Here is a 22,152-nt window from a genome sequence, read left to right on the forward strand (position 1 = left end):
AGTTCTAAATCCAAGACACTGCAAATATTAAACAAAGGGAAATGACAGATGTTTGCCAAGGGACTTCTAAGACCAGAAAATAGGGAGAGTTCTTGGGGGTGGGAATGAACATAAATGCATAAGGAAACAGTTGAACAATTCTCAGAAGAGAGAGAAAATATCTTGTTACAATTGTTAGCCATTCTATGGATTCATGTTGAAATGCACATTGTCAGACACGGAGGAGGAAACCCAAATAAATATTAGTCTGAGCAGTTTCTAGGGACATGATGTAACCACTGAACATGCTGAGATCCCCCCTCTCATCTCTGAAACTATCCTGAGAACCATTGCACACTTTATGGCAGCTTTAAAACTGGGAGAAACTGCAGAAATACAACCACTGTGATTATGACGCTACAGCCAGGGCTTTTTTTCAGCAGGAACGTGGTGGAAGGGAGTTCCGGAACCTCTTGAAAATGGTCACATGGCTGGTGGCCCCGCCCCCTGATCTCCAGACAGAGGGGAGTTGAGATTGCCCTCCACGCCGCCAAGCGGCGCGGAGGGCAATCTCAACTCCCCTCTGTCTGGAGATCAGGGGGCGGGGCCACCAGCCATGTGACCATTTTCTCCGAGGGCAACCCACTGAGTTCCACCACCTCTTTTTCCATAAAAAAAGCCCTGGCTACAGCTATTTAACCAAATGCAGAAACCAAGGGAAAGGGCTTGTTAAAAGGCAGAACAACTGATTCTGGACAGATTTATAGAAGCACATTTTAGAAATGAGGAAGTGCTGCCTTAAAGTCAAATCTTCCTTGCATCCTAGGCCATTTCCAGACGGCTTACCTGCCTCCGGAACGTCATGCCATCTTGCGGGGAAAACGTGAAATATCGCGTTTTCTTGCACGAGTTTTGCGCGACGTCATGCAAAACTCACGCGAGAAAACGCGGTATTTCGCGTTTTCCCCGCAAGATGGCGCGACGTTCCGGAGGCAGGTAAGCCGTCTGGAAACAGCCCTTGTCAGTGGGCTTATTACTTTCTGATCACGTGCTCCATCTCGAGCATAGATTGAAGTGCTTGTGCACAACAGGTCAGCAGTGTTATCTCTATAGACAATATTACTGGGCAATTTGTTTTACGAGCAAATAAATATATGCTTGTTTAAATATCGGTAAGAAACATAAGATACAGCTCAGTCCTACCATGCCCCTCCCTCCCTCTTCGTGGGATATACTAGGCCAGAAGGTAAGAATAACCTGTAGCCAAGGAAATGTGAGAGGGGAGCGCTCAGGAGAGAGGAGGGTAAATGTCAGAGGAGGGTTACTCCGGCGCTCGGGACAGCGGCTACTCCCAAAGATGGCTCCCTTGGACCCGGATGATTTCTCTGTTGGCTGATGGCAAATTTCCCCTTCCTGAGCAGGATATTCAAGAGGATGGTAGTAGCTCAGCTCCAGAAAATTATCTGCAGGACCCATTTCTGATTTTTGCCTCGTTAAGGGGCTAAAACTGCCTTCTCTATCTACCCTCGAGAAAGACAGAAGGAACGCAACGGCAATTATTCTCCTGAGCCACTCGGCAGCTTTCAGACCCGTCAACCGTGGGATTCTTCTGGAATGCCTGCTGGGTGTAGGATTGGAAGGGAGCCAGGCTCTACCTGTTCTAGAAAGTGATGCTGGGAACCACCTGTGCTTTCCACCTGCCCCGCCCGCCAAAGAGAGAATCCACAGAAGGACGTCAGGAACCCATCTGAACCATCAATGAGCTCCTAATGTCTTTTGAGGACCAACATCCGTTTCAACAGAAGCACTAAAAATAATTCAAAAAGTATCAATCTGACACGTACTTTAAAAGAAACATTATGCAGAACACCAAGATACATAAAATGCTTATCAAAAGCAGCCAGTTGGACATACACACATTATTAAACAAATTTATTTACAAGGATTTTCAGAATATTGATTTTAAATGTAAGAGGTTTCTTTAAAGCCCTCATAAAAACCGACTAGAAAATTTTAATTCTAATAATTATGCCAATTCCATTGTATTACCTACATAATGAAAAAAATGTATCAACTTCCTATTGTCATTCCAGAATCTTAAATATGATTCCAAAATCTATTCTAGTTAAGAGAGAAAAAAACCACTTTCCTGGAGCTCATGCAAAAGAAGATTATGTGCAAGTGAATATATCTGCAAAGGAAATTACAAGATGCTTCCTGCGTAGCGGTACATTTGAAAGTGTTCTCCTAGTGTGAGAAAGACAAAAGAGTGGACAAGTTTTGTTTTGTTTTTGAAGAAAACAGAGATGCTTCTACCTTACTTTTTCACAATCCTTGGAGATGCTTCTTTCATAGTCAAACGACGTTACGGTGGCCAAGGGTCCAACCCGTGGCTGCCAACATTGTTTTAGAGAATTTAACCGCTATGAGGGCCTACATCCCATGTAGAGGCAAAACCATGTGATGTGGCTTCCTCCCTCCTTTTCAAATGCTGATATAGTCATGGGGAGCTGTTCTGGCACTTGAAAAGGCATGGGAGGAACAAGATCCCATGGAACTGCTGCTAAAATGGAATCAATGGCTTCAGGTTAAACCTGTGGCCACCATAACATGTAGTACAGCTCTCATTTTCTTAAGATGGCATAAATCACAACTGAGGATGAGCAGGAGATGGTATGGCTGATTTGATTTCTGTCATCATGTGTCAGCAATGCCCTTCCACCCTCTACATTGGACAAACTGGCCAGTCACTTTGACAAAGAATTAATGACTGACATCAGAAATAAGTCTGACAGCAGAAACCACAACATTCAAAAACCAGTGGGGGGACATTTTAACCTTCCAAGACATTCAGTTGCTGACCTAAAAGTAACAGTTATCCTGAAGAGGAATTTCAAAGTGAGATTGGAAAGAGAGATTGCTGAATTCCAACTGATAATGAAGCTCAAGAAAATATATCCTCCTGGACTGAATGGAGACTAAGGCTTCCTGTCTCATTACCAATGCTGATTTCTCCACACCCACTACCCCTCTGTATACCCCACCCTATCCAATCATACCTGCTATTGTCATTCACCAGCTATTATCATTCAGTTCCTGTAATCACTCCACTGACCAAGATATAAGGAGAGATGGACTCACATTCTAGCTGTATCTGAAGAATTGAGTGGCGACTCACGAAAGCTCATAACACACACACACACACACACACAAATTTTGTTATTCTTATAGGTGCTACTGGACTCGTCTTTAAAATGTATAGTTTTAAGTGGGTAACCATGTTGTCTGTTGTAGAACAGCAGGATTTGAGCCCAGTGGCACCATAGAAGAAGGAAGTTCTGACTCTTATTATTTATTGATTGATTCAATTTTCCAGAGAAACTTGTATTCTCATGATGTGACCAGTTTTGTCAATTTAGCTTCTAGGAAGAATTAAGGCTCGATTTGATCTAGTACCCACTTATTTGTCTTTTTGGCTGTCCATGGTATCCGCAGAACTCTCCTCCAAAACCACATTTCAAATGAATCAATTTTCTTCCTGGCAGCGTTCTTCACCGTCCAGCTTTTACATCCATACATAGTAATGGGGAATACTATAGCGTGGATTATTTTGATCTTGGTTCCCCCAGAGAGACATCTTTATCTTTAAGGATCTTCTCTAGCTCCCTCACAGCTGCTCTTCCAAGTCTCAAGTTAACTGATTTCTTCATCGCAGTCTTCCTTTTGGTTGATGATTGAGCCAAGGAATGGAAAATCGTGATCAATTTCAATTTCCTCATTGGCATCTTTAAAACTCTGTAATTCCTCAGTGGTCATTACTTTTGTCTTTTTGATGTTCAGCTGTAATCCTGCTTTGATGCTTTCTTCTTTAACCTTCATCAGTAGTCGTTTCAAGTCTTCGCTATTTTCTGCCAGTAAGGTGGTGTCATCTGCATATCTCAAACTGTTAATGTTCCTTCTACAAATTTTCATTCCACTTTCTTCTAGATCTAATCCAGCTTTCCTTATGAGATACTCTGCATTGAGGCTGAACAAGAAGGGAGATAATAGGCATCCTTGTCTGACACCTTTGCCAACTGGAAACCATTCTGTGTCCCCATCTTCTCAGTAGGTACTCAGTAGTCTAATCTACAGCCCCTTGACCAAACTTCTCTCTGAACCATTTCCTTACAAGATGGCCCTCCTATCTGAGCAAAAAAACCCTCTCCAGAATAATTCATTTTTACGTAGTTTGTGGAAAGCCAGGAGAGTGAGAGCTTTCCTAACCTCTTCAAGCAGGTCATTCCATAAATTGGGGGCCACAACAGAGAAGGCACAAGTGTGAGCAGTTGATTTTACCCATTTGCAGGGTGGCACCTGCAGAAGGCCTTGCTTAGATAAGCAAAGATGCTACGGTTGAGCACAGGGGGGAAGGCAGGTCTTGTGGTGCAGCAGTGGGAGAGGCAGTTCCCGACCTGGGGAGGTCTCTAGGTGTGCCAAAAACCAACTGGCTTGTCTGGAGGTAGCCTCACTTTGCTTCCCTTCTGGCCAAGGGGGGGGGGGCGCGTACTCGGTTAAAAAAAAAATTCCACTGAGTGTGTGGAGCATGCAAGCTTTTGAGTTACACAGAGCTCTTCAAACAGAGCAGTTCACATCATTGAGCTGTTACAGTAGGGTCACTGGTTCAGATGTCTTGAAAAAGTGATTAGACACATTCTTAGAGATTAGGTCTATCACAAACTGAATTTGTAGGAGGAATATCAGAAAAAATAAGGGGCCATTATATTTGGACCTTACTCATGAGCTTTTCATAGGCACCTGGTTTGCCACTGTAGGCTGCAGAATGAGGGAAGCTTTAGGACAGATGACATGTTACTCTGACGAAGCAGGCCAGTTCTTAACCTGCAATGAACCTAAGCAATACTTAATTGAAGCTTGGGCTCCCCAGCACAGAGAAATCCAATTGCATTATGTGACATCACAAATTTTAAGAGACTCAGAACATGCCACTCGGCTGCCTGGCCTATAAACAACTCCCCTACAACAATTTTTTAAAAAAAAACATTTTTACTAGAATTTCATTCTCATCCAATGAGAATGCTTATGTTTATTTATTTTACAAAATATCTATGCTGTCTCTCCAGGGATCTGGCTGAGAGGACTACAATCTGCAAAAATATAAACCCATTATCTTAATGTCAGCGGCCACAGTGATCTTAACAAGCCATACGGCTGTACGTTATCTTCTTCTTATGTTAATTCAAGTGTCACACAATTGCATCAGGGTACAGAATGTCTTTTGCCTAAGACCCTGGACAAAAATCAGGTCATGGAAAAGAACAATTCTCATCTGATTTACTACAAGAAACATCCTTTTTAGCTTCTTTGGTTAGTTGGTTGTAATCTGTTTTCTGTATTGTTTATAATATGCCTTGCCTTCAGGAAGTTGGTTAATCGCATTGTCCTCTAATTCTGTAATCCTAGTCCAACTGGATGGTTCATCAATTGTCTTATCTTGTCAACTGCACTGTTTATATTCTGTAATCTACCCTAGTCCCACCAAGAGAAAGGCAGAATAGGAAGGAAGGACTTGTAGATAGCTTTCTAGCTGACAAAGTGAGAGAAACACCCTGTTTCATATTTCAGGCTCCTAATTTTGGCTATATAGTTGACAGTCTTGGCTCAGTCTATGGCATCAATTCCCTCCCCAGATTGTACTAGAATGGGCAGATATACCCATCAAGGTCTGCCCTGGGACCCAACCCAAGAAAGGTAGACATTTCTCCCTTTTCCCCCCATTGACCAGAACTTACTCAGAGGTAACCGGGTATTAGCAGCTGCTGCCATGGTTTGCCAGTTTTGCACAGCCTCCTCTTCCTCTGACAATGTTCCTCTCGTCTCTGCCAACTACAGACCACATTAGGAAAGAAAGGGGGGGAGGCAGGATCAGTAAGCAAGCAACAGATTTACAGGATCCAGTGCTTCTTTAGGAGATCATATGTGGCAGCTGTTCACCTCAGAGCCCTCTATGCACACATCTGTGCTATGTTAATTTAATTTGTATCATCACCTTTTTATCCAGTAGGGGCACCCAGGGCAGTTTATTAAGAAAAATAACATAATCCCTTACTTAGCTGAAGCATATCAGTGTAGCAGAGTATATCAATAAAAGCAGCATATTTTTAAAAAAGTATGTTAACAGATTGCAGCAAAAAGTGAAACAGCTGAAAACAACACACACACAATATTTAGAAAGTGTTTTACAGGATTTGATCAAGACCTACTGAGGCCAACATTCTTGGCGTGAATCCCTGCAAGCACTAAGAAACCAGACTTGGTCCAGCAACAGGCCACAGGCTCCCTTCTGCCCCCAAACACGCATCAAAGGCTAGAATCCATTCATTCATTCATTACGGTCCTAAGACCAGCATACAAATTAATCAAGCAAGGATACAATTAAAAGGAAAAAAGATTGACTTTAAGGACTTTTAAGATACAATTCCTGTAATTTAAGAATGCACAAAATTTAGTGACTTGACATGTAATCCTAAAATTTTTATCAGATAAAAATCAGTAGAGCCTTGCAGTATTGGTGCTTATATGACCAGGGATCATGTATCAGTGATCATGAGCCCCATGGCATAGCGTGGTAAGCTGCAGTACTGTAGCCCAAGCTCTGCTCATGACCTGAGTTCGATCCCGGCGGAAGCTGGGTTCAGGTAGCTGGTTCAAGGTTGACTCAGCCTTCCATCCTTCTAAGGTCTGTAAAATGAGTACCCAGTTTCCTGAGGGTAAAGGGTAGATGACTGGGGAAGGCAGTGGCAAACCACCACGTAACAAAAAATCTGCCAAGAAAATGTCATGATGCAACGTCCCCCCATGGGTCAATAATGACTCAGTGCTTGCACAGGGGACTACCTTTGCCTTTATGACCAGGGATCGTATCAAGTAAAGGGTTATGAATCTGAGATGAAACTCCCTATAAAATAGACAACTACAGAATATGCACTCAATAGACTCAACCTCTCCAAGGGGGCATGTCCACAACCTTTCTAAGTAGGGGATTTTGTTGTACCTGCCTTCGAAAACCGCAAATGAGTGGAGCACCTAGCTAGAGCAAACGCCCTTCTAAAACTGTTTGCTTCCACCAAGGCCAAGTATGCTAGAATTATGATGGGCTGATTCTTGTGTCGTTTCTGGGCCTCAAGGGAGCAGTCTGACTGCAAGACTCAACGCTTGTTTTATGAAGTCAATGTATATACCCAGCTGACATGCATTTCCCCTAATACAGAAAGTTACATTTTGGGGTATAAACCATTTGCTCAAAAGGCAACATGGGCAGGGTAGGGGGCATCTTCAAGCAACCCAACAGGGACATAAATTTAGAATGCGACAAGGCCAAGAACAACACGATATCTGCCTGCATATTATTATTATTATTATTATTATTATTATTATTATTATTATTATTCAATTTATAAACTGCCCATTCTCTGGGGCTCTGGGAGGTGAACAAATTAAAATCAATAAAACAAGAAAACAACAATTCTAAAATCAACATACAATAAACTATAATGAAATAAATTAACCAGATACATTAAGGTGCAATGGTGGGGAGAAACCCCCCCCAAGGGATATGATTACATCTGCCCAATTCATGTTCATCCCTCCTTCTCTCCAACAAGTTTTGGGTGGCATACGCAGCTGTCCCCTTTTCTGGTTTTTCTCAAAGCCATCTGGAGAGATCTGTTGTATATGTCAAGTGCTGTCAAGTCACAGCTAACTTATGGCAACACCTCTTGGGACTTTCAAGGCAAGAAGCTTCAGAGGGGGTGAGCCATTGCCTGCCTCTGCATAGCAACCCCTATATTTCCTTGGTGGTCTCCCATCCAAGTACTAACCTGGGCTGACTCTGCTTAGCTTCGGAGATCTGAAGAGACTGACCCAAATAGGCCATTCAGGTCAGGGGAAGACAGATTAAGCTGACAGCAAGTGGCTCAAAGTCACCCTAATAAAAAAACAAAAGTCCAGTCTAGAGTTGCCAACTCTGGGCTGGGAAATTCCTGGAGATTTGGGGGTGGAGTCTGGGGAGAGTGGAGTTTGGGGGACAGAGTGGGTATAATGCCATAAACTCCACTCTCCAACGCAGCCGTTCTCTCTGGGGGAACTGATCTCTGTACTAATCTCCAGGCCTCACCTGGAAGTTGGCAAACCTAGTCCAGTGTTTGACTCATATTTCAGTAGAAAAGAGCAAGAGTCCAGTAGCACCTATAAGACTAACGAAATTTGTGGTAGGGGATGAGCTTTTGTGAGTATGACTCACAAAAGCTCATCCCCTACCACAAATGTTGTTGGTCTTATAGGTGCTACTGGACTCTTGCTCTTTTCTACTTCTACAGACAGACTAACACGGCTACCTATCTTACTCATATGTCAATTATTGCTGTTGGTCTTTAAAGTGCCGCTGGACTTTTGTTTTATGTTGTTACAACAGATTCTCAAGGCTACTGGCAAAGTCCTCTTGAAAGTCGTACAGGGGTGGTAGCACTTGAACCCAGACCCAACCCAACCCTGCTCACCACACCCCACTCAGACCCCCGGGGTAGGGTTGCCACCTCCTGATTGGAAAATTCCTGGAGATTTGGGGGGGTGGAGCCAGGAGAGGGTGAGGTTTGGGAGGGAGAGGGACTTCAGCTGGCTATAATGCCATGGAGTCCGCCTTCCAAGCCAGCCCTTTTCTCCAGGAGAACTGGTCTCTGTTGCCTGGGGCTCAGTTGTAATTCCGGGAGATCTCCAGCCACCACCTGGAGGCTGGCAGCCCTCCCCCCGGAGCTGCACCCCGGACGGCCGCCTCTCGGCCTCCCCGCCTTCCCCTCCCCCTCCGCCCTCCCGCACGTACCTGTCCCCCCCTCAGCCTCCAGCCGGCTGCTTCGGGGATGGCTCGCGGCCCCCGCCCAAGGGGCCCAGACACCGGCGGGGCGAGACCGCCGGCCGTGCCGGGGAGGGGAGGGGCCGCGGCGGGAGGCGCCTCCTCCACGGCGCGGCTGCGCGCTCCGGCGAGCCCTCCCCGAGCCCGGCCCCGCGCCTTCCCCCGGAGCCTGCGCGCAATGGAGGCGCGCCGGGCCCCGCCGCTCGCCTCAGCTCGCCCCGAGGAAAGAGGCGCCCCGCGCCGCCTTCCCTCCGCGGCCTGCCTCCCCGCCGCAGCCTGGCAGAGCCGAACGAGTCAGAGGACAGAGGCGCCTCTCGCCTCTGACGAGTCCTCGCTGCTCGGGCTTGGCGCCTTTCATCCTTTCTTTCTCCTCAGCCTTGGCGCCTGGAAGCGCTTCCTCAGCCGCCCGCCTTGGGTGTCTGCCGCGGCTGAAAGGGCCGGGGAGGCGGGGAGGCGCTCGCAAGGCGCGTTCGGCCCTGGTGGCAAAATAAAACCGAAGTCCAGCGGCGCCTTGGAGGCCAACGGGCCGGCGTTTGTGCCCCTTTCCCCCCAGCGATCCCTCCTCCCCGCCCTGGGTTCCCGTGGCTGGCCTTTTTGTGTGTGTCTTCTGTCGCATTGGAGATGTGCATATAGGGTTGCCAGCCTCCAGGTATTGGCTGGAGATCTCCCGGAATTACAACTGGTCTCCAGGCCACAGAGATTAGTTCACCTGGAGAAAATGGCTACTTTGGGGGGTGGACTCTATGGAATTATACCATTCCAAGGTCCTTTCCCTCCTCAAACCCCACTTTCTCCAGGTTTCTCCCCCCAAATCTCCAGGAATTTCCCAAGCTATAGCTGGCAACCCTATGTACATAGCACTCCTGTGATATGTACTATTATGTGATAGTAGTATTATGACATTTCAGCAATTAAATGATCTTTTCCCCACAGGACTCGCTGGATGAGATCAGAGGAGAAGGGGAAGTGCCTGTTGCGTCCTTTAGCTAAGAACTTCCTCCGGAGTCCTGCTCTTCATGCCCCTTCTTGCAGACCAGAGAGATGGTTTTGTCCGTGATGGCCCCTTGCCTCTGGAGTGCCCCTTAATGCCTGCCCTTCTGTTTCTTAGGTGCCAAACCCAAGCGTCTCTTTCAGCTTGGGCTTTCAATTGAAAAGTTACCTGTCCTTTTTAGCGGTTCAATACATATGGCTTGCTTCTAGCCCAAGGGTTGCTCACTTAATTGCCCTTTTATATTCTCTGCTTGCTGCTGGATATTGCTTTTATTCTGTGCTATTTTTTGCCCTCTCTGGGTTGTTTTCGGGTGAGGATTTTCAAAAAAATGTTCTAATGTTTTATGTTTTTATCATTGCGTTGTTTTTACTTTAGCTGCCTCAAGCAGGTCTCTAGAGGGGAGACCTAAACATTTTATAACTAAATAATCTTCTTCTTTTGCTAAAACAGATATAAAGGTTTAAATGATACACTTACCTCCATCATAACCAGTTGGGATTTTTCACTGGCATCCATGTGTTCACTAAAAGAGATATCACAACCAGCACTGGATTAGTTACAGTCATGGTGCTGGATTTAACATGACAGACACATAATAGCATCTTCCAGTTATTCTTAGGGCTTTTCCAGATCACTATAGAACCTCTTGAAACCTCTTGGGGAGTAGGGTTGCCACCTTCCAGGTGGAGCCTAGAGATGTCCTGGAATTATACCTGGTTTCCAGACTACAGTTCCCCTGGAGACAATGGTCGCTTTGGAGGATGGATTCTATGACATTAGGCCCTGCTAAGGTCTCCCCTCTCCCCAAACATTGCCCCCCCCCTAGGCTCTACTTCCAAATCCCAGGAATTTCCCAATCTAGAGTTTGCAACCCTAATGGAGAGTCATATGCGCCAGCTTCATCATTGTAGATTAGCCACACTGCCAGATAATATTTTTAAAAGCTAGGAATTCTATGATTTAGCTCACTGGGTAAGGATGGAGAGGGTGGAGTATAGAACCAGAGGGGAATGGGGTGGGTGGGTAGAATCACATGTGTGAAGTCTGCTGTTTTGCCTGAACTCAGATTATGGGTAACTTGAATGTTCTGGAAAAGGACCACTCTTTGGATGTGGAACTGATTGCACCTTCAGATGATAGCATTTCTCAAAAGCTCTTATGGAGATCCACCAGAGCCTGTTCATTCCTGGCATGGAACCAGGGCTCATTTTGAGGAGGAACGCACAGGAATGCAGTTCTGGCAGTTCCCCAAAGAGGTCACATGTCAGGTGGCCCCACCCACCTGACTCTCGGCCATTTTGGGCCCATTTCGGCCTGGATTGGGGCCAAAACGGCCTGGATTGGGCCTCTTGACGGGTGGTGGATCACTCTCCCGCTCATCAGCGGCCTGATCCTGACCATTTTAGGCCCCTTTTCTGCCATTTTCAGACCCTTTTTGCCATTTTGGGCCCTGAATGGCCAGGATTGGGTCCAAAACAGCCAGAATAGGTGATGTCAGGGGGTGTGGCATATGCAAATCAGTTATACTAATGACACACTTCTGGTGATGGCAAGAGGCGTGGCACATGCTAATGAGTTATGCTGATGAGTTATGCTACTGAGTTCCTCCAGCTCTTTTTCTACGAAATGACCCCTGCATGGAAAACATTCATTGCTACAAAAAACAACCCTTTCTTAACAGTCCCTTCTAAGCCCATGGACTTCAATGTACTTAGAAGGATGCAGCTTTTCTTAGGACTGTGCTGTAATGGCAGGATCTCATATAAGTAGCTTTTAGGTATATTGTCGAAGGCTTTCACGGCTGCAGAACGATGGTTGTTGTGGATTTTCCAGGCTGTATAGCCGTGGTCTTGGCATTGTAGTTCCTGATGTTTCGCCAGCAGCTGTGGCTGGCATCTTCAGAGGTGTAGCAACCAAAAGACAGAGATCTCTCAGTGTCACAGGCGAAACGTCAGGAACTACAATGCCAAGACCACAACAACCAGCTTTTAGGTATTTCTATACTTTTCTTCTGCATCAGTTTGGCTGGGATACCCTCCCCAGAGAGGTACAGGAGACTTTACTCCCCGACAGAGCATCAGCAATATGGCAACGGGCCTCCTGTGAACACAGATCTTCTAGTGGTTACTTTAGGCTGTTGCAGTATATAGCTGGACAGGGAATACAAATGAGCTTTTCGGCCTTTAAATGTCTTGGTGAAGGATGGAAATTCAACCCTTTTATAGTTATGATGCCAAGAAAAACGGATACGTCTGGAGTTCAACTATCATACTTATCCTGTGATGTGTGCATCATTTTTAATGGCCATGGTTGTTTTCAAATACTAATCCGAAAAGGAGCCTGTAACCCCTTTGTCTCATTTCTGTCATCTGCGCTCAGGAATGTGTGTGCCGCGGAACAATCTAGCTTGGGATTTTATGCTTCTGGAGGATCTCTTTGCTGTCTACAACTGAATCAGGTGCCTCCTGTGGGACTGGGAGATCTAAAAAGAGAAAAAATCGCACCTGGCCTAAAACAGGGAACAGAGTTAGAAATGCAAGCTGATAAGGTTGTCCGTGGAGCATTGTAACTGCACTTTTCACAGAAATGCAATGGACCAATGTTAACAGGTGATTTAAAAAAAATTATCCTTGGTATGAATTCTCTGGCTTCTGTTGTCAAAAGCTTAAGAGCAACTATTTTCTGATCATTTGGCAATCTTAGTTCCCACTTAGTCAAAAGCAATACTGGAAGAATCAGTTGAAACATATTTATCCTTTATGATGTTTCTCCTATTTCTTGTGGGACGTCCATAGTTTAAAAGCTGCCAAAAGGTGAAAATGAGCACAGCTTTTTCTAGCATAGAAAATCAGAGATTTATCTTCTTATACATAAAGTCTACCAGTCTTTTCAAGCCTATCTCAATTCAAGAGTTGAATCTTCCCATATCAAAGGCTCGTATGAGTTACTTGCCTACTGGTGTGTGTGTTATGTACCATTAAGTCACTTCTGATTCATGGTGACCCTATGAATGAAAGACCTCCAGAACATTATATCATTAACAGCCCTGCTGAGATCTTGCAAACTGAAGGATGTGGCCTCCTTTATTGAGTGAAGCCATCTCATTTTAGATCTTCCTTTTTCCCTACTGCCTTCTACTTTTCCTAGCATTATTGTCTTTCCCAGAGAGTCTTTGCCCTTACTATACAATTTGGAATAAAACGTTTGAAACTGTAAATTTTTAGATGCAGTATATATTACATTCTTCTCATCCTTAATCAAAGGAATATGATTCTTATTCTTTTGCTGCCTTAAATGTTATATTAATAATTTACCTGTTTTCTCCCCCCTTTCCCAATACGACAGATGCAAACTGGTCAAAGCATATTCTGCTTTCTCTGACAATATGTTATTCAACTCATATTTAACTGCGACTCTCAATAGAGATCTAGTGTGGGAGATGAAGCAAATTAACTTAAACGTTCCAGCATATTTTTTATTATTGATTCTTCCCTTTCTCTAAGTTTCTTCAAAGTTCTTACTAGAACTTTGGTTCATGTAGACCAGGTAGGATTTATACGTGGTAGACAAGATTCTGATCATCTTAGATTGGTCACCCATGTGATTGCATTAATTCTTGAGCAAAACCCACCTCCTGCTTCTCTGCTCTAATGAAACTTTTATTCTCCTTGGCTGAATTCACACTTCCTTTTTGTTTCCACGCCTTTTTCGCAACCGCAGCACTGTTCAAGCAGATACTCACACGCTTTCCCATTCCACGTGTTCCCCACCATCACTGCACCACAATTGCGCCTCCTTTCCGTACCACGTGATAATGGCGGAAATCTGTTTTTGCCCAGCCCTTTTTTTAAAAAAAATGGGCTTTCATAGAGCATTTGCACAATTCCTCCCCATGGAATTAGCTAGACATCTGGCAGATCTCCTGCAGGACCACATCGGGAAAACCTCGTCTTACATCAAAGATTCAGCAGATTTCATCGACAAAATCAGTTCTCTGAAACTCAATCCACAAGACATACTTGTCAGTTTTGATGTTGTATCCCTGTTTACCAAGGTTCCAGTAAAAGACACTATTGCACTGATTAATCAGATTTTCCCAGAGGATGTAACAGCCTTATTCCATCATTGTCTGACAACCAGTTACTTCCAATGGGACAACGAATTCTATGAACAGATGGATGGGGTGGCCATGGGGAGCCCACTCAGCCCAGTTATAGCAAACTTCTACATGGAACATTTTGAAAAAACAGCTCTAGAATCAGCACCCCACAAACCCAGTGTATGGTTCCGGTTTGTGGATGATACATTCATCATTTGGAGCCATGGGGAGGAAGAATTGAGGGAGTTTTTTAATCATCTCAACAACATCCACCTGAACATACAATTCACAATGGAGAAAGAAAGTGAGGGAAAACTCTCATTCCTGGATACCTTGGTCATCCGCAAAGCAAACTTTCAGTTAGGTCACAAGGTCTACAGGAAACCAACTCACACTGATCGGTACTTACACAAAAACTCCAATCACCACCCCCGACAGAAAAGAGGCATAATGAAAACATTAGTGGATCGTGCAAGACGGATATGTGAGCCGCGCTTTCTCAATGAGGAAATTAATCATCTAAACCACGCACTTCAGGCAAATGGCTGCTCCAGAAATGAAATCCGAAGAGCAATCAAACCCAGGATGAATCAAACAACCAAGGAAAAACAGTCACCTACAGGAAAAGTGTTTTTGCCATATATCAAAGGAATTACTGATCAGATGGGAAAGCTTATGGAAAAGCATAACCTTCAAGCAGTATTCAGACCCACCCGAAAAATACAACAGATGCTACGATCAGCAAAAGACAGCAGAGACCCCCTCACCTCTGCAGGAGTATACCGTATACCCTGCAGCTGTGGACAAGTTTACATCGGGACCACAAAGCGTAGCATCCAGACAAGAATAAAAGAACATGAAAGACACTGCAGACTTGGACAGCCTGAAAAATCAGCAGTGGCTGAACATAGCCTAACTCAAACAGGGCACAGTATCTTATTCCAGGACACCAAAATACTGGACAACACTTCCAACTACTTTGTCAGACTGCACAGGGAAGCCATTGAAATTCACAAGCATAAGCAAAACTTCAACAGGAAAGAAGAAACCTTAAGAATGAACAGAGCATGGGCTCCAGTTCTGAAAAACACCAGGCCAACAAAACACTCCACACCCGACAATAGCCCTGCAGAGAAGATTAGCACATCAAGCACCAATCCATATGCAAAAGAACCTCCTCAGGATACAGTGAAGCCTCCCGCCATTAGCATTCCACACCCTGGGAAACTCTTACAGAATGACTCAGCTCAACCCCACCCCTCCTGAGTAGATACAAATGACCTACATCTTTTCCACACTGTGACACTGAGAGATCTCTGTCTTTTGGTGCTACACCTCTGAAGATGCCAGCCACAGCTGCTGGCGAAACGTCAGGAACTACAATGCCAAGACCACGGCAATACAGCCCGGAAAACCCCCAACAACCATCGTTCTCTGGCCGTGAAAGCCTTCGACAATACATAGAGTTACTCCCGTCTAAGGCCAGTGAAGTCACTCTGCTTAGGAGTAAGTAACCCTGCTTAATACTGTACTGTATGGCATATAATATATCAGTTTGACCCCTTCTCACATGCTAAACTAACATTATGGGTTGATCCAGATTTAAAAACTGGGAGATTTTTTTTTTTTGGAAGACATGGGCCGACGGGGATTTTTACTTTAGATCAACTGATAGGCAATGATGATGAGTTTTTGTCCTTTTCTCAGCTGAGGCCTGGATATGGTTTGCCAGCTTTTGCTGAATGGCAGTATTTACAATTGCAACATTTGTTGGTGTTAAAAATGGCCCAGCAGCTTTGAGTGCTTCTTGAAACATTTCTTTCATCAACACCCAAAATGAAGCCTTCAATATTTGTTTATAAAAATTTGATGTCAGTTAATAAATATGATATGCCCAGTCTCAGAGATGAATGGAATAGTGAGCTCGATCATCCAGTCCTGCCAAAGCAATGGGACAGGTAAGCACCAATCCATATGCAAAAGGACCTCCTCAGGATACAGTGAAGCCTCCCGCCATTAGCATTCCACACCCTGGGAAACTCTTACAGAATGACTCAGCTCAACCCCACCCCTCCTGAGTAGATACAAATGACCTACATCTTTTCCACACTGTGACACTGAGAGATCTCTGTCTTTTGGTGCTACACCTCTGAAGATGCCAGCCACAGCTGCTGGCGAAACGTCAGAAACTACAATGCCAAGACCACGGCAATACAGCCCGGAAAACCCCCAACAACCATCGGTTACATGTCGCTTCTATGGATCTTAAACTACAACTTATTCAGCAAAAAGTTATGTTTAGGGTATATTGGACACTACAGCACCTATTTAGTATAGGATTAAGTACAGCGTCCAATTGTCGGCTTTGTAAATTACAAGGTGTATCTCTTAACAATATGCTTAGGACATGTCCAGTTATTGTCCAGTTATTCAATCCTTTTGGGAAGAAGTTATTATTACTCATATTAATTTTGTATTAGATTACTCATTTATTTTTGAGGATGTACTTTTAAACCAGGGCTTTTTTTCAGGGGAACGCGGGGGAACGGAGTTCCAGAACCTCTTGAAAGTGGTCACATGGCTGGTGGCCCTGCCCCCTGCTCTCCAGACAGAGGGGAGTTTAGATTGCCCTCCACACCGGTGCAGAGGGCAATCTCAACTCCCCTCTGTCTGGAGAGCAGGGGGCGGGGCCACCAGCCATGCTACCATTTTCTCTGAGGGCAACCCACTGAGTCCCACCACTTCTTTTCCCAGAAAAAAGCCCCATTTTAAACTATTTGCCTGTCACATGGAACCTCACCAATGTTCAATGGAAATGGACCCTCCTTGCCCTTACAGTCACTAAAAGACTTATACTACGGCACTGGAAAGATAAAAGCCCACCTCTCACAGTTCATTGGATTGAGGACCTTGTATACTTATCAACATTTGAATGTATTGCATAGGCAACAATTGTGTATTGACTTAATTTCAGATATTTGGAGATCTTTTATAGAAGCTTACATGTAGATTTGCCAGCCTTAGAGTTTCCTTCCCTTCCTCCCTCCCTCCCTTCCTTCCTACAAATACATTTTTTTAAAAATAATCTGCTTCAAATTATAAAAGCTTTGCTATAAATATATGAATCATTTTCCAATCTATATTAGAAATTGAGAGAGTAGGAAAAGTTATATAACCATTCTATAGATGATTAAATGCCCTTTATAGAACACTGGAAGAGATTTAAATCATACAACAAAGATTAAGAAAATTAACATTTCTAGTCATACCTTAACATGTTGGCTTAAAACACCTTGAAAAATCCTTTTGAAGCTATTTTAGAGAAAATTTAGAGAATTTGGGGTTCTTGGTTTCTATAAAATTCAGAATAAAGATATTTTGTTAAGAAGCAAGCTCCAGATAACTGGATTTTCTGTGCTGTTGAAGTTCTCTAGTGGCCCAGCATAACAAACACACATCTTAGCAACATCTGTTGCTAAGGAGGAGTGCTACTGAGACCTGGTTTTAAAGAAACAGAAGAACTTTGGAGAAATGTTTCAAAACCACAATAACAAAAAAGCTAGAATATTAGATATCTTCTCTGTGAGATGGGAGTTTTTAATATGATTTATCATACGAGCATAACAGCAGCACTCAAAGGTAATAATTTATTAGTTTTGTCACTATCATAAAGAATTTTTTTTTTGTTGCTGCACTGTGCTGGTTGGCAACGGAGCGCTTTCCTGCTTCTGGACTGTGCTGGTGTGCCGTGCCAGAGCCACTTTGCCAGTAAATTTCCCACCATTGTGTGTACCCACCAACACTCGCGAAAAGAACAGTGTGTGCGCAGCTCTTGCCTTGACACTTGCCTTCCCCAAGTCCATAAACATAGAACCCCACTCTCAAACTCGGTGGGTCCATGGTTTAGAGGGAGGACTGTGTTCTCTGTGATTTTGGTGACAGTGTGTGCGAAAAAAGTCTTTCCAGCCTTGTTTCCCCACCCCCTTGAAAAGAATAGTGTGGGTTTGTGCGTGTGTGGCTAATGTGTGTACAACATGCTGAAACTCAAGAAAATGGGGGGGGGGGGAAACCAACCTGGATCAGTTCTGAGCCGGCACCTGCCAAGCCAGAACAAACCAGTAATGAAATGGGATTATTCTGGAAAAAAAAAACCCTCCAAACTGAAACTGCAACTGCAACTTTCTTGGTGCACACCCCAAGTGAGCACCACTGTTTTAGAACTATGGAAAGTCACCTGGAATCTGGCAGATTGTAGGGACAAGGTGGATAGTAATCATAATAAACCAAGCAAGCCCTGAGATACCACCAACCAGTGCGCCCCAAGCTGCTGGGGCCAGCGGTACCGCCTCTGGCACCCTGTTCTTTGTCACCCTGGGCTATCCCCTAGGTTTACCTAGCGGGTTGCATATGCCTTGTGAAATGGCTTTCATTACTTTTGGCGAGATAGATGTGGAGATGTGCATTCTCCAGGAATGCAATATTATCTTTCGGTATTAGGGATGCCAGGTCTCCCGGTGGGAGCAGGGGATCCCCCGCTCCCAGCCTCTGTCCTATGTCGCCATTCACCGGGCTGCCAGGGGGGGAAAGGCAGAGTAACAGGCCTCCTGAGCTCGCTCCTGGCATGGTGCAACGACATCACTCCCAGGAATGAAGTCATCACACAGGCCCTGTGAACACTCCATGCTGGGTTGATTTGGGCCCAAACTGGCCGATTCTTTAAGAAGTGCAGGGGCCCTCCTGGGGCCTGCTTAACGACGTTACTCCCTAAGTAACGTCATTGCGCTGCACCGGGAGCATGTGTGCACGCAAGGTGAGTAAAAACGTGAGTGCCAGTTTCCCCCTGCTCCCACCGGGAGAATATTTGACCTGGCAACCCTATTTGGTATTCTGAGCACATTGTGTTCATTCCGACAAACACCCCTGATAGTTGAACCACCCGCCAACAGAAATGATGCATGAGTTTTGTCCTACTTAAGTTTTTGCCATTGCAGGTGAATGGCAGCCATTCAGCTTGTATAGGAATTCCACTGGGGGAAATGGCCTCACTAAATATGGTATCCTTCTCTTGTGCAATGGATTCTCCTTTCTTTTAGGTATTATATTCTGCTACGGGCACTTTTAAGGACAAGGTTGCATATCCGTTTAATAAAAAAATGTGTTTAGAGTAAAATAGATCAAAGTGGGTAGTTTTGTTTTAAAAGACTGCTTTCAATCACCTTGATAAATAAGTATAAGGCACTGAATTGTGGCCTCTGCTGCAAGTCAATGGACCGCTAATTGCAATCATTTGTGCAGAATGGGACTGATCTAGTAATGGGATTTATAAGCACCCTGAATTTAGTGGGCTAGATTGCAGTCTCCGGTGGAAAAACACTATCAAACAGTATAATAATGAAAGTAATAAATGTATTGAATTACATGTCTGATGAGGCCTATATCCTGAATGGTGTTAAGCAGCGTTTACTAGATTGGGAGCAACAGAAGTTATTTCCAGTCCAACCTTTTGTTTGCTCCTCAGCTGCATTAGGATTGACTACATATGTTGGCAGAATTCCGCAGTACTTTTATGACCTTGAGACTCCAGGCTGTCGTAGGGCCTTTATGTTGGCCAGACTAACAGTGCAATCCTATGGAGAGTTACACCAGTCTAAGCCCATTGACTTCAATAGGCTTAGACTGGTGTAACTCTCCATAGGATTGCACTGTAAATGCCTTTCCCTCCAATGTCCTTCAGGGGAGATACCAGCAAGTCCCCTTTTCAGAAAGACATTGTTTGTGTGGAGCCAACTGCCCAAATACCATCCAGCATATAATTTTGGAATGCCATTTATATGATAAGTTGCGGAGAATGCTGTTTGAGAGGTTGCCAAAACATATTGAACACCAGAACAATCTATCTTTTTGTCATTTTCTGTTAAAGGATAATGATACAGCGATTTCTAAAGTGGTTGCAGAGTTTTTAGTGGGTGTGCTTAAGATTCATACAAGTTTTGTATACATATATTGACTTCTGATATTTTATGTAATTTTATAGTGACTTGTTTGCTGTCTGAGAGCAGAACCACAAGTGACAAAAGGCACAGGTTGGACACTAGTCAGCTTCCCTCAAGTTTTGATGGGAAATGTAGGCGTCCTGGTCTCGCAGCTTGGCTCTCTGACTGCTGTCCAATGGACTTTTCAACTGTCACTTGTCCAACATTCCGCCAAGCTGCCTACATTTCCCGCCAAAACTTGAGGGAAGCTGGCAAGTGTCCAATCTGTGCCTTTTGTCACTTGTGGTTCTGCTCTTAGATCTTTGTATGCCATTAAAGGTATTTGAATTGAATTGAATTACATTTAGGATTAGGCTCTGATTTTAATTTAATCTCTAAGCCGCTCTTCAGTTCTGTGTATGACTATGGCAAGTCAGAAATTAAGAACATCACAAGAAGAAATAATAACACAACGCGGACTGTGCCGTTAACGTTTGGGACTTCCTCAAGTATGTTCATGCAACTGAAAAAGCACGTTCTTCCTTGAGTCAATGTCCTACATGCTAACTTTTAAACCAGAATCCATAAATTGCTACTTGAAAATATAAATTACTCAAATGGAGAAATGCAACTATTAAGGAGACAGAGGAGCTGCAGTTCAGTGGGTGATGTATAACCTATTCGACTCAGATTGATGGCTCTCCGAGCCGTATTTATCACCCAGGAGTTCAGATAAATGGTTTATTGAGCTAGTTTATCACCATCTGGGAAAGATTTATAAAAATGAACTGGATGCTTCTACATTAAGCTGCAGTTGCCACCTATTGATTCACGCAAATTTCTCCATAAAACATCAATAAACTCATGTTGCATATTAAACATGTATCAGGTGATAAATCTATTAGGACCAAAATTAATTAGTATGTTTTATTTCATGGAGAACAGCAAGCAATATTGTACAGCAGACACCCACAGGAGATGTTTCCTCTTTCCCACCACAAAACGCTTCATCCTGTCCAAGGAGAAAGTACGTCCAATTCAGAGCAGCCTGTTATGAGGGGTGCTATTGTCCAGAAACCTTTTGAGTGCTACAATAGAAGAAGGGGAAGAAGAACTGTACTTAATGGTGATATTTATCAATAGTATATGTATTCAAGACACAAAACGGCACACTGGATCTAAAGAACTGTGACCAGAAGGGAAATAGTTTTCTAGTCTGTTTCACAATACACAAGTCCAAGCTGATTGCTTTACAGGGAGGCATGAGACAGAGGGCCAAGCTACAAGTGCTGAATGACACTTGAACGGTAAGTGAACAGACTCGCGTGTATTCCTCCCTGTTCACTTGCACTCCACTTGCACTCCACTCGATCACTGAGAGCCAAGCTACAAGTGACGAATGACACTTGAACAGCAAGTGAACAGACTCACATGTATTCCTCCCTGTTCACTTGCGCTCCACTTGTAACACAAAGACATAATACTTAAGCAACCTTGCTATGGTTTCCTCCACAGAGTTTCCAAGTGGTGGTATATTTACAGAGCTTTTCCCATAGAGTTCACTGGTTCTTCAGACTTTCAATGCAATCCTAAGCAGACTTAGACCTTTCTAAGCCCATTGACTTGAATTGACTTAGAAGGGTGTAACTCCACATAGGATTGCCTGATATTTTCTTCTCTGACTGATTGGAAAAAAAATTTCTGGAGGAGAACCTGAATAGATTCACAGACAGACAAGTAAATATGAAAACCGCTCTTATATTTGAAGGCGGTAAAATGAATAAGCAAGAGTAGAGGAATCAGGATTGCGGTGGCAAGGTCTGCATTTGTTTATTTAAACGTATATTTAGCCCCCATGCATACACATGAGCAAGCGCGTAGTGCTCTCTTTGCACACTCAGAAACCACGAGAAAGCAGAGTGCCCATTGCACAGAGAGAGTTGTGCACATTCAGGTTGCTATTTTGTTATGAAAAACAAGAACTCACATGTATCTGGGGTGGAACTTACTGTTGTGAGCCAGCAGCTCCTCCCCTGCCATCCACATTCAGTCTACCCCTCTTTGATCATTAAAGGAATGAAGAAAACTACTCCAGCTTGATTTGTCTTCAGTGGAGCCTCTCCATGTCTGTTGCGGTATCACAGGATGCTGTGTGCGTGGCTGCTTTGCGATCATAATCCAGATTTCTTTTTCTTGATGTTTT

The 22,152-nt window shown here is 44.1% G+C and overlaps 1 protein-coding gene across 3 annotated transcripts in view; it reads right to left on the bottom strand.

Annotated features, from left to right (window-relative positions):
• CC2D2A (coiled-coil and C2 domain containing 2A) overlaps nt 1-17,385 on the bottom strand; it is an 82,785-nt gene extending 65,400 nt beyond the window's left edge. For all 3 annotated transcript variants that reach the window (XM_054999287.1, XM_054999286.1, XM_054999285.1), the window contains exons 1-3: nt 17,247-17,385; nt 10,356-10,401; nt 5,772-5,865 (exon numbers count right to left, since the gene is read on the bottom strand). In XM_054999287.1, coding sequence (XP_054855262.1) covers nt 5,772-5,865; nt 10,356-10,401; nt 17,247-17,254 — 148 coding nt within the window. In that variant the 5' untranslated portion in view covers nt 17,255-17,385. The remainder of the gene's footprint in view (nt 1-5,771; nt 5,866-10,355; nt 10,402-17,246) is intronic.
• Between the last annotated feature and the right edge of the window lie 4,767 nt (nt 17,386-22,152).

This window comes from Eublepharis macularius, chromosome 15 (assembly GCF_028583425.1).
Source record: "Eublepharis macularius isolate TG4126 chromosome 15, MPM_Emac_v1.0, whole genome shotgun sequence".
In the NCBI taxonomy this organism is placed as follows: Eukaryota; Metazoa; Chordata; class Lepidosauria; order Squamata; family Eublepharidae; genus Eublepharis; species Eublepharis macularius.